Genomic DNA, 20,524 nt, shown 5'->3' on the forward strand with positions numbered 1-20,524 from the left:
AACAGATATACACATTGTTTAAAATGATGATATAGATTATCATTATTCCAAAAAAAAAAACATTGTAGAAGAGAATTTAACATTCATTTGAGTTCAACAACGCAACTAAATCCAAACAAGTTTTACAAAATAATAAATTTATTACCCAAAAGTATCATCATCTCTCATGTTTCTTATACAGTACTACAGTGTTATCGATGACGCTCGATAAAACCCATTCAACATCAGTCACTCTTAAACAGAAATATCCACTGTTTCAACAAATCGGTGTGTATAGTCGGCTCGCACTGCATCGATATGTGATGGCATAATAACTACCACAACTATCAGTTTAACATTTCAGGATTTAATTTAGGCCTAACGATTTATCTATAAAGTAATGCCGGAAATATATCGAAAAGTGATTTAGAAAAACACGTGTTATAGAAGGGTTCGTCCAGTTGTTTTATAATTACAGTAATTTTCAAATTAGGGAAAAACATTTAAAGAATTCGTATAATTTACATTATTAATTATTTTATTTTTTTAGATTCTAGAAACTGACAATGGTCAATGTTATTTGATTGATGATCTGATTTCTAATCAATAGATCGATTATCAAAAAGTGTAATAATCGTGAATACATGTACAGTATAATGTAATCATGGAGGTAAAAAATAATTTATTTTTTACCTCCATGATGTAATGCTGTATAAGTTCACACCTTTCATGCAAGTGTACGAAAAGGTCTGTTCAATAATTATAAAAGTTAAACGAGTTAAACCATGGAGGAAGGTTTTATCAAGGCAATGTTGTTAAATTACCTAGGTTTGATTAAACTAAATTTAAAAATATGGTGTTACAGTTTTATATTTCTATAGTTATTGTTTTGTGGTATGGGTATATCGCTAATAATAGAATGGCATTTATCGGCTTAGACCGAGAACAAATTGGTTATCATGTTGCCGTATTCGTCTCGATGTAGTGCGATTTGATTTCAAACACTTACTATCATTCTTACTTTCTTACAAATTAAAATTATTACAAATTCTTAGGTAGATTAAACTTCATCTATACATATAACACACACCTTAAGTCTTTAAAAATATCATTAAAATTACAGTGTTTGTTCAGGCTTAGTTATTGACACAGGCAAGTTAGTATGTAGGCCTAAACGTTACTAGCAATAACTGCGTGGCCCATGAAACAAACTTACCCGGGTAAATGGCTAAGACTAAATGGGACCATAGAACGAGAAAGTACAAGGCTCACAGCTTACCTTGTGTATGTAAGGCATCGACTAACCATGAAGAAATAGAATTCTACCACAGTAATTCAAACCGAATTTACATATTATAGATCTTATATATTAGTACGCTGAGAATCGCATTCTGAGTGCAGTAATTTAAATGTACAGAACTCAGCTGGCTAATCCAATAGAAAGCAGTTACATAATAACATTTTTGGATTTATAACTTTTATAAGTTGACAATAACGAATGTAAGGAGAAATATGGATATTATCAAGGGTCTAACATGTCTATAGTCTAGTAAGCAAATTGCAGTACCTTTTGAAACAATATTATAGACCCTATAGAGATAGGAATAGATACTGGTTCATACTGAGTAGGCTTAAGTGGTACAGGATAGGAGGGTCAAACTGCGAAAGATATTGTAAAATAAGATAAACCCAGACGGGTATCTCAAGCAATACAAATTGTAGAAGTATAGGACTACCTCTAATTGAAGATAAAATTACTTTGATAAATGTGAGGGAATAACCTAACCATAAATGGGCTGAATTGCTCATAGGTGTGGACGACTTGACATACAATAATAACAATGTAAGCATTGTCCACAAATGTTAATCTCACATTTGCTGATGACACGTTTTAACATTTGCTTTAATTTTTACATTTGGGGGCAATGTTTACATTGTGTCACAAAACGACGCTCATTCGTCTTTCAACTAGGACAGGGGCTGAGAAGAACCCAATAGGAATAATTGAATATTGGTAATGTTTACATATCATTGTACTATAATGATCAAAGAAAGACTATACCAACATGTTTTCAACTAGCGGTACATCTATAACTTATACAATCACTAATCGTCAATTTCAGTTTATCAAATCAATATCGTATAATGTTTTAATTATATTATCATTGATTATTGTATATTATATATTATAAGGAGTAACATACACATGGCTTAGAATCATTTTCACCAGTGGATTACCACGAATAGTATTCATGTCTACACAGACAATAAATCTCATGATATACTGAATAGCCTCTCCTGACACTATACAATAGCCTATTCTTATTATTATTGGCTGTTGCAGTCAGCAAACACGATACTGCAGGATATTTATTGTCGTTTGACATGATACCGTACGAGAACTGGTTGTTAGTGAGCAACAATATACAGTATATTAACGGCGATGTTCAATATAGTAACCGGTACAATATTACAGAGCGCCTCACATCGTCACGTTTTTTTAAACACGTTGTTCAGTGTACATTTCAGTTTTGAAATGAAGAAAGTAAAACTAATCGAAGAATAAAAATGTCCAAATCCCACTCTCGTCTTAAAATAACTCGTAATACCGTAGAATGTACACTTTAGAGTAAAGAGAAAACTCGAAGAACAAAATCTGATGTTAAAAGAACCCATGATAGTAGCTAGAAGCACAAAAAGTAACCAATGATATTAGAAACACAACAAGAAACCCATGATATTAAAAAAAAAATCCATGTTATTAGGGTCAGTATTTTTCATGTTTTTGGTTGAAATTTTAATTTTGTAACCTTTAAAAAATAAAGTTGCGATAAACGTATCGTATATCCTATAGAAATATACTACATTTAGGTAAGTTTTAAATGTATACAACTATTGTTATATCATAATATACATATTAATCTGTTGCTAACAAATATAGTTCATTCACACACTTACTACAAAGATCATATTGAGACTTCTCACATGTTAAAGTATTTAAAATTTAGGAGAAAAAATGGAAAAGGAATATTATTGTAATTGTATATAACTACATTTAGTGAAATTGCAAAAATGTTTAATTAATTTCACGTTGAATCATAGACATTTCGGTACAATTTATCGAAAGTTAAATAACGTGAAGATCAGAGCAAACACTTAATGTACTGTAACAGAAATCAAGACACAACTACCGATCCGATCAACTAAACAAGATCAGCTACTTAAGGGATCATGTCAAAATTGTTCTACTGCAGTTACTGCAGTACCGGTACATACATTTTTCTTTTAATTACGAATATCACTATTAGTTTGTTTCACGCAAAAAGCTGTCTGAATAAGTAATAAAATGAGAGAGTAAAAAATGTAGTTACTGGTGCAGTAGAATAATTTTGACATGGAAATTCGATAAAAGTAAAATGGTCTTTCAGTGCATTCATCATCACCGGTATACCTAGCAAGGAATGCTGACATGAGAACATACAATTGAGCATAGAAGCAAACTTTATAGTAGTGACTCTTAGTGATCAGGCCAATCAACGTGAAAAAGAAAAGTGCATCTCATTAGCATACAGTACACTGTATAACAATTTAACATTATTTTAATTCTTGTTTGCAATTACAATGCGACTTCTTTCCAGAAGATATTACAGTACAGAATCTGTATATCCTTTCGGTTAGCTTATTGCCTGTCAACGAATCTTATAGTTCACAATTATACAAGTATATAAAACTCAATGGTTTTCAAATTCTCTACATAAAAAAAACACAATCTTGAAAAGGCCTTTAAGATAGTAGTAGTAGTAGATAATAAATATAGAAATATTAATGATCCCAAATCACTTTCTCTTTTGGAGGCCAGCAGCCCCCTTCTCACTTTTTTTTACATATTACACACAAGAAAAAACTAGTAGGTTTTAAAGTGTTGGTAAAAAAAAAAAGAATCGACTAAGAAACAGAACCGAGTCAGTTGTTGAGACTGACTGGCTAAAAATCAAAATGGTTTGTCGACGATCAACCAGTTTTGATCTACTGTATTAGGCATAAGCACTTATAGGCTTTATACTACAGCACTCCCAAGAACCATGCGCTGGATGATAGCATAACGATTTCTTTACCGAAAGCTATACTCTACATTGTCGTGAAATTTGGCCATATCTTTTAAAAACTGTATTTTTCTAAATTTGTATCTATCATAATCATATAAAAATATCAATTAAATAAATTACACATAGACCTACCAAAAATTGTTTTGGTATTCGATTAGTACGGTTATGTTTATCAGAAATGGGAATAACCCACAAACAAAACATGTTGATATACATTTTTTGTACATAAGGAATAATACATACATACACTTTCAATCTCTTTGACATGCAAAACTGATCACTCTCTCCACTAAAATACCTTCTTACAAATTCTTTTATAAATAATTTTTAATTAGATATTTATCTCCTGAAAGACATTCTAGCTGTATGCCACGTTACATTATAATACCCGATTCACACTACAAAAATTGTTACCTTGGTACGAACATGTAAAAGCGACTTATATCTGGTAAGATACCAATGCAACATCGTGTAGTGTGAATCAGGTATAACAAGTGCGTACAGTACGCCACTTAAAAGACTCAAGCTTGGTTTCCACTAGCGACGCAATGCAAGGACGTAGACGCAACGCAAGGACGTAGACGCAACGCAAGCGAGTTGACCAATAACAAGCAACAGTTCAAATAATACATCGCTTGTGATTGGTCAAATCATGTATGTTGTGCTTACGTCATTACGTTGCGTCCTAGTGGGAACCAAGCTTTAGGCCTACACTGTAAATGGAACTGTCCTTGATGTCAACACTCTGCAGCTAGATGACGAAATAGCACTACAGAACTGTAGAGAATCAAGTTCAATACTCATGCACAGCCTAAACAAACTTTATTGATGTCAAATTGAAGGAAGCCCGCTTCAAATAATTCTACTGTTCAAAATCACTGGTTCAACTTCAATCTTATAAAAATTTCCTAAGCCAGCACACAAACTAGCACACAATTCAGTCAAGGTGATAAACTCATTCTTTCACTGCCAATAAGTCCAATAGAAGCCTGCTCACTGTGGGCCTGGCAGCAGTAATACCATTGTACTATTATCCAATTCTATCCTTGCAGAAAGAGCATGTATAATCAAAATTAAAAATACACTGGCTTTACACAATGTAAAGGTTATCAACTTAAATAGTTAATTGTTAAAACCATTCCTCAAATATATTATCTTACATCGATAAAATTGTTAGAATAGAATAGTAATATATTTATATCATTTAATTGAAACACCTTTTGTTCCGTTTACGAAATTTTACAAATATAACATTTTATCATCATATTTCATTATCTCTTATGTATTCAAAATAAACTTCAATCAATTACCATTTTGTGTAGAATACCTTTTATGGCTTATGGGAATGAACTGTGCCATTTCCATTGAATTGAGTAAGGTCAGAGGGAGTGACCCCTGAGCCTGGACTTGAAGTCAATGGGATAGTAGGGTTGATAACGGTTACTGTTCTTGGTAGTTGATTGTTGATAACTGGCTGTTGTGCTTGTGCAAGAACCATACCTGGAGGTAATACAAATGACAGCAGACTAGGGCTTTGCGCTTGGTTTCTTTGCATCTGCAGAACATTTTGATGATGCTGAATTGAAGATACTGGTGATGATTGTTGGATAACTGTGTGAGCTAATCCAGCCTGCGCTAATCCCGTCTGACCTAATGCAGTGTGAGCTAATCCAGCCTGAGATAATCCTGTCTGATTAAATCCTGTGTGAGCTAATCCAGCCTGAGCTAATCCTGTCTGAGTTAATCCACCATGTGCTAATCCAGGCACTGATGCAACTGATGAGGTATTTGGTTGTGAGAACGTCATCGGTATTATATATGGTTTCATAACAGACCTATTATCAGTTACAATAACTGGAGAACCTCCTCTTACAAGTGGTGACACACCTGGACTAGGAGTTTGTCGATGTTGAATTATGATTGGATGTGCAGGACCAGGGGAGATGCTCTTAACAAGTGTTGTCGGTGTTCTTGCCAATGGTGACATTGGCTTCTCTTGCGAACCTCCAAGAGATTTGGAAAACGATGAAAACTTTCCTGATGGCGAGTGTGGAAAAAATTGGAACTTTGACATGGTTGCTGGCGACGGAACTGGCGACTTAGAATGTGGTGAGCTTGGAGAGGGCGACAGAGTAAATTTACCTGTAATTATACCCGAACCAGACACAGATTTCTGGTCCGTAAACTGCTGGTACGTTGTTGTAAATGTAAATTTTGAGTAACCCGGTGACTGCGGTAATCGCGAGTTTTTCATCATTGGTTGCGGTTTTAATGTTGGCGACATTGGTGTTGTGGGTGTTTCATCATCGGTTTCCATACTCCCTTGTTGGTTTTGTTGCATAATTTTCTGCCGTACTTCTCGTATTTTCAATTGCAAACACATTTTAGTTGGAAAATATGATGAATTGCGAGCTTGAAATTCTGCAGTAGCGGAAGCTATAAATAAAAAAAAAGATTTTTTTTAAATAAGCGCAACACAAAATTCTAATTAAGTGTTAACATACATAGCTTGATAGCTTACTAAAACAGAGTCGTCGTAAACAGGGTTTGAAAAAAATTAAGCAAGAAAAACAGCCCGTCATTATGCATATTGCACTAGTCCTCGTCTAGGACCTAGAAGAGAAAAAGGTGTGCTGGAATAGAGTTCAATGTCCGTGCATGTGCACAATGAATTGGGTCATAGGTCAATTAAAAGCTTCATATTGTGCTACAAATAAAATTGAACAAACAAATTTGATCAATGCAAAATTAGAATGAACTTACTACTAGGAAAGTAGCCATGGTCCTGAAACAACTGCATGACCAGTATCCTACGGTGGTCAAGAATCTTACGAGAGTTTGAAACAGTCTTGTCATCAACATCCTCTTCAACTTCATCACCTTCAAATAAATACATCATAATTCATTTTAGATTCAGATAAAATTACAGTACATGTAAACATAAAATTCTTAAGCTCAAACAATACATGAATAACAAACTATAGTACAAAAAAACAATAAAACAAACAATTAAATTCTGGATACCAACCACACATTTATAGTCTTAATGGCAGATGGAGAAAGCTTTTGATCTGGAACAGGGTATGTATAACATAGACCAGATGGCATGCGATAAAGTGGGAATTACCAGGATTTACAATAATGGTATATTAAAAAATAAAAGGACAATCAATTCTATTACATGTTTAGCTGGATAGAAGGTAAAATAATAACAAATAACACTTGATACCTGAACGTTGCATAGAAGCCGCCTCTGCAAGGGTTTCCAAACCTGTACCAGTCTTCTCTCCAAACTTGAAGATGTTCTCATCTTTACCCAACACCCCTGGATCTGAAGCTGGCTGGTGTCGTAATGGTGACCGCAGCTTTGGCGATGTTGGGTCATCAACACTGCCTAAAGTTTCCCAAAATAAAAAAGGTTTCCAAATAACATGTGGTAGTAAATGTGATAATCAAAAAAAGGGAAATACGTAAAATTACTATTTGTTTTTACACAAGATATACCTACTTGCCTACAATCCCTGTTTGACCCTCCTTACCCAACAAATTGCCAGGGTTCATAACTTGGAGAGAACAAAAATTCCATAACTTTTCCAAGACCAACAACTTTTATTTAAAAATACTTATTAATGTCATTTTCCACCACCATCAAAACATTGAATTCAATTTCCATAGTTTTCTGAAACACATACAAACCCTGAATTGAAATGGTTTTGACTCGTCAATTAGTAAAGTGAAAGTAATAACTTACTTTGAGAGTTCCTTCGCTTGCGTCTGTAACTACTGACAATGACATTTGGGGTCAGCGGTATAGAGTTAATGCTCTGTTTATGCTCCTCTGGATGATATTCCGGTAACTGTGCAAATCTTGCTTCAAAATTTACTTCATCTAGCACCCTTTAAAAAAAAAAAGCATTATTTAGTACTAGCTCAGCATAAATATTTCTTTCTCAGTGTTCCTTGTAAAATTTTAAAAAAAGTAAGTAAAAAACACTTTTACTGTATTGTTGATGCAAAAAATATATATTAAAAAGGTAAAAGCCTTCAAAGGTAGCTACGGGTTTAAAATGTCTATAAAAAAATGTCTAAGGGGCTTATTTCATGATATTCATTTTACCAAATATAATTGGTAGCCAGCTAAAAATGATCGGTTTTGGCTAACCATCTTGCTTTCTGTTTACACTACTACAGAAATAATAGTCGTGCAGCTAAGCAGTGATATGGCTTAGTAATGAAGTCTTCTTACTTTTCCATGCCAGCATCTGTATTTTGCTTAATCACAGATTTACTAGGAGATCCCCTAACTTGCTCATTCTCTGCTCCAGATCCCTGACCAAAGCCAGAGTTCTCCTTCTTTGAACTCTTCTCCTTCCGTTCACTTGCTTGCATATGTTCCTCATCTTTAGTATGTCCATTCTTTGGTTTATATTCTTCTTCTATTGACTTCTCTTTCTTATTGCAACTTTCTGTATTTACAACTTTTTTGCTTTTAAAATCACTGCCCAATGCACTTTCAGTCTTGCTAACATCCATACTGCTCTCATCTACTGAATGAACCCTGATTAACTAGGGAAACAAATTTACTATTAAAATAACTTCTTAACAATGATTTTAAGATCTTGCATACAGTTTCTACACTTATAATTAACTCCAATAAATTCCAATTATGAAAGTAGTTTCAACATCTCAACAATGATATAGATTTTAAGGTCATTCAAGCAGTTCTTCATACATTCCTAGCTCCGAGGTAATAAAACATTGGAAACGATACTCAATGTTTATTAAATGTTTATTAAATGAAAGTATTCTTACCCGTTTGTCTTTTTTGGGTGGCTTCAGTTCAGTCACCATTTCACTATACCGCTTGCCCTTACATGCTCGATGCTTCTTATCTTCTGTACTTGAGTCTCCATTTGGTCTTGCCTTCTGTGGCTCCTCAGTGTTCTTCTCTTCAGAAGCTTGCTCCGTGTCTTTACCCCCATGTGTCAATAACCCTACGTCCCTGCTGTCTTTCCACTCAGCAACGACTCCCTGCCGACAACGTAATACCTCTTCATCACCTTTTTCATTCATTGCAACTTTCCCATCGTTGATTGCACTTTTCCCATCTTGGCCCTTGGTTTCCTTAAAAAGATTCTTTTTTGCGTGCTCTACACTACTTGGTGCTGCTCTCGCATCTGAAGCATGTTCCGGTTCTGCCACAGTGCTTGTGTTCTTCATTACGACTGAACTCCCAGATAAAGGAGTAACACTCCTCTTATTCTTTGAAACATGACCACCGTTGAGTTGTTTACTACTCGCCACTGTCTGTGCCGATGCCACTCCCTGACTAATTGGCAATTTTGGAAGAAGCTTTGGCAAGTGTGAACTCTGAACCTGTGATGTCATTAATGTTGTTGGAATGCTGGCTAATGTGGTGGCATTTAAGGGTTTGCTCTGCAGTAGAGATGTTGAAAGTGGTATTGATCCAACCTGAATGACAGATGGTGAGACACCAGACGATGTCGTTACCACTGGAATCATCGCCAGAGCAGCTCTAACCTTTTTAGGCGGCAACATGTGTGATGTGGGTTTTGGTCTGATAGCCTGCTGCACACTACCTTGAGTACGCATACCTGCTAAAAAAAGAATGATTGGGTTTAACGTTTTTTTAATCACCAAAAAAATTACATATATTTGTAAGCTTCCTCAAATGAGATTCTGAAGACTATTTACATAGAGAAATACCTGGTGAAACACTGGTCTTTATTACTGAAGGAGAGACAAATCCAGTTGGTGGAATGACAGCTCTTGGAGTCAGTGGCTTCAGTTGATCAGGTGCTGCCATAACAACAGGTGACGATGGTGTGGTTTCAATAGGCTGGATAATACTGTATCTGCAAGATTTATATAAGCGTGGAAATTAATATAAACAAAATGAACGATGGGAATGGATTACACAAAACATTTAAAATGTGTTGGTTCTATGAACTTTACATGGGTATAAGGTTAACAGCACTACAGAATGTTACAAGGAGAATATTTACATGCATAGTATCAACATACTAACACTTTATTTAAAACATGAGATAACAAAGCTTCAGGAAAGAATTGTGAGAATCAAATGCACTGAAAAATGTGGTACAAAATATGTGTACAGTCAACTTTTCCAATTACCGAACTCTTTAAAAACATAAAGTCTACCAAAACAAGACTTTTCTTGAGCTCTCCAAAAGGTTCAGATACAGAATACCAGACAATTCCCAGAAATTATGTTAGATAAGTCCAATGGTGTCTGGTACAGTAATAGGAGATTTTTACATGCAGAAAAAAAAAATCAACTGAAGAGACAGTTACCTTGTGGTTGATGGCAGCAGGAGTTTAGGTTGTATTGTGACCGCTGGTGTTACTACTGAATGGTTGCTTGGGATACCTGCTGCTGGGAAACCTGCTGCTGGGAATCCTGCTGCAATTGTTACCTTAGGGCTGCATGGCTGCGACATCAGTGTTAGAGGCTGCGGTGCATTTGCTATACGATTCTGTTTAATCACAGCAAGTTTCTTTTTGGGTATAGTAACAGGATATTGGGTTGCAGGAGCTGCAAACTTAACTACCTGCGAAGTTGCAGATGGCATTGGTAGAATTGTAGCCTGTACCTTGTTACCCGGAAAGAGCTGCGTAGTGACAATGTTACCTGATGAGCTAACTTGTACACTAGTTTGTTGTGGTTGTAGCTGAGTAGTTCCAATTTGAACACCAGGAGCAAACTGGAACCTGCTACCAACATTAATTGATTGATTCGGAGTGGTTGCAAGCTGCAACCTTGAAGTAGATGGATTTTCATGTGTTGGTAAAATGTACTGGACTTGCCCAACAGACGTTGGCTGATTGGTAATTGATAACATCTGGTTGGCTGGTAAATGTACGCTAGCTCCTCCTTGTAATGTAATCGTCTGTTGTGAACTTTGCAATGGTCTAGGAGAACTCGTTGTCATGCTGGAAATTTGTGATGGTATTCTAGCTTGCAAGAGATGCTGGGCAGGGTTAATAGGGGGTTGAGAATGTGAAAGGTATGATTGATCAGCAATTATGGCAGTTGCAAAGGGTTGCCCTTGAATGTTTCCAGAAGCAGTGTTTGGATTAGTAGCAGCTGGATTAAGGGTCAATGTTGCCATTACTGGAGTATTTGTTAGGAATATGGGTTGGGAATGGTTAACCTTGGCAATCTGCGCTGGAGCTGTTGATATCAGAGCTGGGGCACCAATTGCAAGCTGCATTGATGTTGGTGCATTGCTGGTGTTGATTATCAGCTTCTGTTCATTTGTCAGAAATGGTTTTTCTAGTTCAATTTTTGGTGGTTCAGTTTTAGGGGTTACTCTTTCTAAAACCATATTTGTGGTAATTTTATCTTGCAGATAGGTGCTGGTGTGTGGCACTTCTTTACATGATTGAATAAAATCTTTAGGTGGTTGATATTCATGGAAGGCCTTTGCCATACCAGTCGGCGTTGGATCACGCCCCTTCGGTGAATGAGCCTTAAAAACTGCACCTGTTGGTTGGAAATCACTAACACCACCAACGGGCCTAGCAACAATTTCGCTTCCACTACCACACCCATCAGATTGATCACTTCCTCGTGAAGTCTTGCTGTCAGGTTTGGCCTTTATGGGCTTAGGTCGCAAAGCAACGTCGGAGATAGTCTTGATCATTGGCGAGAACCGTTGTTGTGGGAAGGCCTTATTATGCATGGCTGATTCTTCATCTGATTCTGTCTCTGGATCACTGTCAGCAACCTTTTCTTCGCATTGAAGATCGATAGTATCTTGTTTTCGCATTTCAATCTTTCCGGAGTCAACTATGACAATAAATATAAAAAGATTTAATGTAACTTTGATATGGAAATGCTTACTTACAGTAGCAGTGTATAATTAGTTTAGGAAATGAAAAAGTCAACATCTTGACCAAAATGTGCTTGGACTTTTCTATAACAAATCATCCATTCAGCAAAGATAATTATCTTTTATATGATGAATTGTTGATTCACCACGACATAAAGATGATTAGCCAGGCATATATGCCTCTATACCTCACATATCTGAGGGTAGTGCACTGCACAATAGTCATTTTTACTATGATGACTTGTTGTAATGGCCCATAGCTGAACAAAGGTTCAAATCAGATATTAAAGGTATAAGTACAGTATTCACTTACTGATAACATCGTCGTCCTCCTGATCTACACATATGACCATGCCTTCGTCGTCTGTCAGCGTCTCCTCAGATTCTGTCCGCCTTCTTGCTTTAGCTTCCATTATTCTTTTAATCTCTCTTTCTGATACAGAATCCTGTACAAAAGAGGTAGTCAGTTATTTTTTTAAAGGTTTTAAATTTCTTTTTTTTACATACCTAATTGTACACTTATATTTTTAAAGGAATAGAACAAAATTAACAGACACTGTTACTCAATGGTCATTAAATAAGTTTGTAAAGCAAGTGCAGAAAAAACAAACAAAGAAAAAAAATATTATACTAAAATAATATAATTTTAAAGGAAAGTGAATAATTAAATAAATGTTGGTGGACAGAAAATACAATATCAATTTTATCAAAGTTATCTTACAATTAATTAAGTTTTCAGAATTTAATTTGATATTGTTATGGTTGCTTTAATACATGTAAATTTTAAATACACTATTCTTTTATTATTTTATATACTCAATTTGGCATATCCAGTTTTACTAATTAAATTAATTAGTTTGATTAAACTTGCCAACATTTAACTTCATTGTTCTCTATTGTTTCATATTACTAATTATTTGATTATATAAAAAAACTAGTTCAGCTACCTTCTTTGAAGGGTCACTAGTGGGTGTAAAACTTGAAAGACTACGAGATCGTTTCTTAGCTGGTAACTTCAGCTGAATCTGAAGAAGGAAATTTATTTACTTCAGCAAGAAAATATTCTTGGGAACAGCGCCCACAATTATTGTACTTTCTCATGTGTGATTCTAAGCCAGTTTCAATCATGCAACACATTTATATTATAATTATCTGATGGGGATATGTGCAAAATTCAAAATAAATATGGTCAACAAAAATGTTTTGCAAAAATCAAAAGTGATAGTGAATTCTCATAACCTGATGCGAAAATTTTTATTTTGATTGTTGGAAAAATTTCTTATACTAAAATGTTTTATATTTTATCAGTTTACAATTAGGCCACCATAAACGGAGGAATAGCTGACAGATGTGGCAACAACAACAAAAAAACTAAAAATTCTAACAAAAATATTAATTGAAATAATAAAAGAATCTCAAACAAATGTTACAATAATTTACCCGCTCTTCCTGTCTTTGTTCGTCTGATTGGTTTATAACCATACCAGGTTTGATGTCATCTGTTGTAACAGTATGAACTTCACCCATAACAGAATCTGGAGAATAAAGAAATTCCTTTAGTTTCTTATAAATAAAGTTTCCAAAATTAAAACTTCATACAAAGTGATAATTGTAAAACTGGGCAATAACGAATGAATAGGCCTTTTTTGTTGGTCAAAATATTAGAAAATCTAAGAAGCAAGCTTTTTTTTTTTATAATTAGGAACATATTTACAATTAAAAGGCAATATTTTGATTTAAACATATCATTTAAAAGTAGTATATGTATAAATTCTAAGACATAGATAAACTTGGAACCATGAAATACTGACAAAAGTAATCTGTGATCAAGATCCTAATTAAGATTTAAAAAAATTATACTCTGAAATTTAGGACTTTTAACTTTAAAATGTAATTTAGAAATGAATAACCTTTTAATCAACTTCATTATTAATAATTATTTTTATAATCCTGGTGGGGAATTTTCAAAGGAATCATTTCTGTTGGGAAGAAAATTTAAAAAAACTGTATCATTCGAAATGGGTTCATCTCATCATAAGCAATATAGATATTACACGCAGTATAGTTTAATATACAAAATATTGGTCATACCACTTGTGCTGGCCATATCCGATATAAACAGCTTTCTGTCACTTTCTTTCCGTCCGTCTCCAGACTTCTTACGTTCTCGGTTACACCATTTCCAGTCTGGGTGGGCTTTAAAATGAGCCTCTTTCACCTACCAATAAACAAGTGTTAATGATCCAATTTTGGTAAAAGTTAATAACTATCATGTGACATTAAAATAGCATTTTTAACAAAACAATTGTAAAACAATATCATTTCAGGGGGACAATCTGTAAAAATACTAATGTAATGTGTCTTATGGCATTTATGTTGTACATGATATGGCTTCGAAAACTGTTAGATTGTCAATAACAATACTGTTATTTATATAAAAATGACAGAAATCACCAATATTATACAAAAAAAGCTATAAAAGGTGGTTAACAATAACAAATTGATAATAAAAATTATAATTTAGTCATACCATTGAAATACTGAATGCATAATATTACTGTAGTCATACAATGAAAATAACAATTAAAAACTGCAAGAATATTAATAATATAATATATATAGAATTTGATTTACTAAACATTGTATTCCAATCCATTCTATGGTATATGTACTATAACCATAATCATTTTTACTATAGATAGTGGCCATCCATTTTGATGGGTAACGGCAATCTGTAGCCACTCTCTGAACTGGTTGTGAAAGGAATTACCAAACATTGCATTCAATGGTTCTAAAGAAATTGGTCTAAAAAACATTTTTCAAATTTGGTGTTTTTTTTAGTATAGCTTAAATTACAATGGAAATTTAAATTCCCAGCTAGCATTGGTCTTACATTTGATATTGTAATATGGTAGAACAATTTATGGGTAAACATACTGGACAATATTTGTGTTAAACATAAATACAACATTTGAATTAATCACAAATTTAAGCATTGGTAATTTCAATGTCATTACTTACATTACTACATACGCAACACTTTCTTTTAAACAAATTAAACATTCCTAGGTTATATTCTTTATTAAGAACCTTTCCTGTAGGCACTAAAGGTGGGTGGCAAAATTTGTAAAAAAAAATCAGTTTCTAAGGTTTATCATCAATTCAGAACTAGCTGAGAATTGACACTATGCAGGACGTAAAGGTTTATTATTAAATTTAAAGGTGGGTGTAAAGATCTTTGGCCTACGTAAGCTCTTCCATCACTGCCTTGAATAAATACACTAATGACATTAACTACGTGTACATGCCCTTTTTTCTTTCAGAGTTACATTGCGGTTTAGATTGTTCTGTGTTTAACACAAAAGATACACCGGTTAAACATCTGAGATAAACTAGTTAAACATCCGATATAACCCCGATCGAAAGGACTTAATGTCTGAAGTAACATTCTGAAACCTATCACATTGAATGTACCTATCTATTTAGCTATATCAGAGGTACAATCAAAGTTATATCGCGGTTTTATGACATGGAGTTATAAAAGAATTAACTGATCACAAAAAAGATTGTAACTCTGAAATGATTTAGACCAGCTAAGCATGCACAGAAGGACGTTAACTCCATGGTGTGTGTTTACACAGCATCTATATATCTGTCTGTCTTTCTTTGTTAATAGAATATTGTCATTTTTAGAAAAAGAACTTTTACTGTACCTGTGACGCAAGGTCCAGGTACTGTTGTTTCTCTTTAGTTCCCAAAGCATACCACCACTCGCCAAGAATCTTGCTGACAGCTCTGTTGTCCTGGTTTGGGTGGCGCTGGTGAACCAAAGCCCGATGACGTTTACTGAATATCATGAATGCGTTCATGGGCCTTCGCACATGCGATTTATCCTTCTGTAAACATTTTCAAATGACAGAAACATTACAGTGAAACATTAATAAAATCAAGCTTAATTACTCAAAATGTTGTCACTGTATTTTGTATTGTTATTCATTTATTGTTTTATTTATTTTAAAAAACAATTTTTTTACCTTTTTCGGACTTTTCGGTTCTTTTTCTGGAGAATCTTTTGGCAACGAACTAAGCGATTGTGAGCGTCGCTTACTCGGCGGTGGTGAGCTGAGTGATTTGATTGGTGAACTAGCCAATGATCCACTACTTACATGCAGGTCAGGACTGCCTACTGCCACATCTACATATTATACAGAGAAACAGAGAATATAAACGCAAATGCAATATAGACATTTCGTATTTGTGAAGCTGTATAAAGTATTTGAAAATCTAGGAGTGAAAAGTTGCCTTGTCTTAATTCAAAACACATCCAGCATCTAACAGGACGAAAAATAAACCCATACTTCTATAAGTATATATGAGGCTTGCTTTACTAGCGGAACTGTTGAGAAAAGATCCTGGTATTATGCAAAGGATTTGAACTGGAATTAGCAAGCAGGGCTGTGGCTCAAACTAGTAATTATGATATAAAAAAATAGTGCTGTTTTTGCTATAAAAAACATGTTGGTTTGAGAATAATTTGAGCGCATAACTTTCAGGCATGTAGCTAGAGTATTATAAAGGGTAGATGTCAAAAAGTAAAGAGTTGGTGGTAACAATAAACAAAATAAAGCAGTACGTCCAAGTGTCCAGAGTTTTGGGTGAGTGCTGTGCCAAAATTAAGTGGAAGGTCTTAAAATATACCGAGGGAAAGCCTTAAATGTGGCATTCTCTGCCCATCTCCGCTAAGTACAAAACACTTACCCTACTGTGTTAAAGTTAGACTACTACATAAATAGTCAGCTTTGCATTACCACTGTAGTGCTTAACATTGTAACATGCTTTAGTATGTTAATCTAAACACTTGCCTGTAGGTTGTATTAGCTGCTGTTGGTCCACTACTTCCAGATTGTTGTTCTTCTCCATTCCGTTCGATGAGAAAATGGGAATCAACGAATGCCAATGGAAAACTGGAACATGTCCCGGTGGTACATTAAGGCCATTCCAACCTAAGGCAACACGGAAATGTAGGAAAGCAATTAAAAGAGCATAGATAAATATCAAATGTACTTTAAGATGTCAATAATGTACATTAAGACCAGTCAAACGTAACATTGCTAAAATTTAGGAGATTTGATATTTATTTAACATAGTATACTATTCTACACTTTATGATGAAATTAAAATGAAGGTAGTGATCTTATATGGAAAATTAGGATATTATGATAAGAAATATATATGGTGATTGTCAGCCTATGAGTGTTGGTAGTCTATGACTGCTGCTTACTGGACTGTACCATTTATGGAGAGGGTGTTTAGTGACTTTCTAGTATATGTCACTCATTGAGGTTTAGTTTATTTAGATAGTTATACATTAGTAAGTTATTATTGATATTATTGATGACATTTTAATGATAGGAATAAATTATGACTTATTTTAATCATACTATCTTTAATCAGAAGTCAGGGGGTTTGTTCTAATTGTGATTACAATGTATTGTTCATCATTATATACTGTAACATACCAGCAGATTTTGGCCCATTAGTATCTTTATCTTGAGTCGGGACACCAGGTGGCATCACTGGTAACAGGGAAGATGGTGTAGGGTGAGCAGCCACGGTTGTCTTCTGCTCAGGGGTAGATGAAGGCATTTGAGCCTGGCTTTGAACTGTTGCTGGACTGGTAGCCACTGGTGAAGGAGCGCTTACAGGTTTTGCCATATACTGATTCATTGCATTGCGTAATACCTTATCCCTCGGTTTTCCACCACATGGGGTTTTCTCGTATTCCTTTCGTGGATTTTGCAGAGTTTCTGGTGCCACAGTTGGTTTTTGTGTTTTAGGCGCAAGTAATGCTGCACGAAGTTTATCATTCTGCGGTGGCGGGAACTCAAATCTGATTGCTTTCTCGCTAGAAACTGAAGTTTGTGCGGGAGGTGATATGATTTGAGGAGGGGAGATGACATGCGACAGATGTGGTGATGACACGTTTTGCTGATAAGAAGGTGATCTTAAATGTTCAGGACCTGAATCGTCACTGTTACCACTTAAGTGTTTATTCATCGCCCTTGCTTGTTCCATACGCGATTTTAATTTGTTCGGGCTGACTGGTGTTGCAAAGTTTAAACTGCTTTGGAAAGTTGGTGTCTGACCCGCACTTAAGCGATGAGCATTTCCAGGAGAGCTTGTATCCACAGATGACCTTCCCGACATGGGCGCGCTGGCACTCCAATACCGGTTGTGATGCGAGGAATTTGAATGGTTGATAGGACTGAAGGTCATTGACCTCATTCTGTACTGAGGCGATTGTGTTGTTGATCTGGGGGAAGGTGGTATTGGTGTTTGTATTGGTTTAAAGCATGGAGTTCCAGACCTAGAATTTCCAAGTGAAATAAGCATAGAGGCCGCTTCAGCATCGTCCATATCAAACTTAAATTGGTCAATTTGAGGTCTTGAATCTAAGTAAAAAACAATTAAATTTTATGATTATTTTGAAAAATATTTTAGATTATTTTGGCATTTGTTAAAAGGCAATAAAAATTAACCTTCATTCTCATAATTATGTAATAATTCTCAGTTATTCTAATTTTGAATTAAAAAAAATATTATTAGATACTATAAAAAGGTAGTCTCCGAATGCGTACAAAAATTCCTCATGGTTTTTCGAATTGAGCTGCCAAGCAGTTAAGGCATGGTCGGCCCAAAGGTTATAAATATTGGCACACAGGTTCAATTCTCTCCTTGATCATAGATCTTGTGGTAGAAGTCTTTATGTATAACAATTTATTGACCAATGTGCACACTAAAGGACCGAGGAAATCGTTTGCGATCAGTAGGGGATACCCTGGTGTTCTTATTCAAATTCAGCCCCGTCGACATAACAACAGTTATTGGGGGATATTATTATTTTTATACCAGGTTCACCTCACCCCATCGCAGTGCAGCCTTATTTAAGCTGCAATAGGGATTAACACACCAAGAAACCAAACAAAGAGGTGACGTGTTTAAAGTTTCATAAATATTTCTGTGAATTGTCTTTTACACACAGAGAGTAATATTTGATAACCAGTAACATATGCACTACTTTGACTATAAAAAAGTAAGCAATCTTGTGTAAATAAATTAGGACAGCAGACACATTGACAAAGTATTTTGTCATTTTCTTTGAAATACATTATGCAGTGACTAATAATACACTTACAATCATTTTTATCAAAAGCCATGATGGTACAGTAACTATCCATGATAATATACAGGATAAAGATATTCATCATACAGAATAGAAGATCCAATGTAAATAAATAACGTTTCTGATGTTTTGGTTGTGATTTTTTTTCCTTAATTTTTTGGCTAATTCTCTTTTCATAAAAATGTTTCTAGGAAGAATGAAATAAATGTTTCTGAACTGAAAAACAGATATAGATTTTTGTTATAAGGGCAACATGAATGATGGTTAAATTTTACCAAAATGAATGATGGTTAAATTTTACCATGTTTAGTTTGTCAAAACAATAGGTTTTAAAAAGCCCCTCATAAAAAAATGTATTTTTAATTGGCCTATATAAACTAAAATATTTTATTTATGTAGTAGAAAAACTTCATCATAAATTACAAAATCACCACCTTAATATACTAATACCATAGAGAACTTATTTCTCCATGCTAATACTAAGCAATTTGACATGAATTCACAAACATATCAAATACAGTATTTACAAATTGTAAATTCTGTACTGAACTTTATGCTAGTTTAATTATAGTAGTTCTAGACCTTCAATAATTTGTGAATGAAATAGCCTTTAAATTGATTGACATTTTTAACTACTGTAATCAGTCCACTGCTAATTGACACACCTATTCAACAAAGGTCATTAGATTGTATTGTAATGTATTGTTCCTGACTGTGCTAGAAGGCTCATATCACTAGCAGTTTACTATTTTGTCCTTGCTTAAACAAGATGTTTGTAACCTTGATGATTTTTGTTGGTATTGATACTATACTTTGAAATGAATAAAATTGAAGGTGTGCTTACTAAAATTAATTCTAGTTGGCATTTGTGCTGAAGGTTTTTTTAGGTCAATTCAATTCAGTTTTATTTTTTTTAAATGGCTTTTTTTAGAAAAACAATATCCAGTATTAACTGTTGGTTGACAACTGAATAAAATAAATAAATAAAATAAAAATAACTACTTCCTTAAAAACAATGAGAAAAAAAACCTTTAAAAATTATTTTTATAAAAATGTTTTATTAAGGAACAAATATTTTTCTGTAACAATAATTTCCTTAAAAACAACAAACGATTTTTAATCGATAAGATAATAATCCTTTAGAAATAATAATAATTATTCTACTAGTTACTGCAGTAACTACACTGATTTTAGTTTTCTCAACCTGCTTCTATAAAGTAGGTCTGATTGAATAGAATTAGAGGCTGCCAGACGATAAGAACATGGCCTTGGGAACATTTTTCAGACAAAAAACCCAACATGCAGCTTTTGAAGTATCATATTCTTTTAGACAAAGTATGGGTATCATAAACTTTCATTATATAGTACAGTAGCAATGT

The 20,524-nt window shown here is 34.3% G+C and overlaps 1 protein-coding gene across 3 annotated transcripts in view; it reads right to left on the minus strand.

Annotated features, from left to right (window-relative positions):
* Positions 1–126: 126 nt before the first annotated feature.
* Positions 127–20,524, minus strand: part of LOC140057341 (protein capicua homolog) — a 36,819-nt gene continuing 16,421 nt past the window's right edge. The window contains exons 3-18 of one of the 3 annotated variants that reach the window (XM_072102960.1): positions 17,482–18,414; positions 16,825–16,965; positions 15,997–16,157; positions 15,676–15,858; positions 14,054–14,180; positions 13,403–13,497; positions 12,910–12,987; positions 12,276–12,408; positions 10,422–11,919; positions 9,813–9,961; positions 8,898–9,700; positions 8,332–8,651; positions 7,837–7,982; positions 7,315–7,479; positions 6,849–6,965; positions 127–6,521 (exon numbers count right to left, since the gene is read on the minus strand). In XM_072102960.1, the coding sequence (XP_071959061.1) occupies positions 5,416–6,521; positions 6,849–6,965; positions 7,315–7,479; positions 7,837–7,982; positions 8,332–8,651; positions 8,898–9,700; positions 9,813–9,961; positions 10,422–11,919; positions 12,276–12,408; positions 12,910–12,987; positions 13,403–13,497; positions 14,054–14,180; positions 15,676–15,858; positions 15,997–16,157; positions 16,825–16,965; positions 17,482–18,414 (6,155 nt within the window). In that variant the 3' untranslated portion in view covers positions 127–5,415. Of the gene's footprint in view, positions 6,522–6,848; positions 6,966–7,314; positions 7,480–7,836; positions 7,983–8,331; positions 8,652–8,897; positions 9,704–9,812; positions 9,962–10,421; positions 11,920–12,275; positions 12,409–12,909; positions 12,988–13,402; positions 13,498–14,053; positions 14,181–15,675; positions 15,859–15,996; positions 16,158–16,824; positions 16,966–17,481; positions 18,415–20,524 lie in introns of all 3 variants that reach the window. The other 2 variants (XM_072102959.1, XM_072102961.1) reach the window with 2 other exon arrangements.

The sequence above is a fragment of the Antedon mediterranea genome, chromosome 8, assembly GCF_964355755.1.
Source record: "Antedon mediterranea chromosome 8, ecAntMedi1.1, whole genome shotgun sequence".
In the NCBI taxonomy this organism is placed as follows: domain Eukaryota; kingdom Metazoa; phylum Echinodermata; class Crinoidea; order Comatulida; family Antedonidae; genus Antedon; species Antedon mediterranea.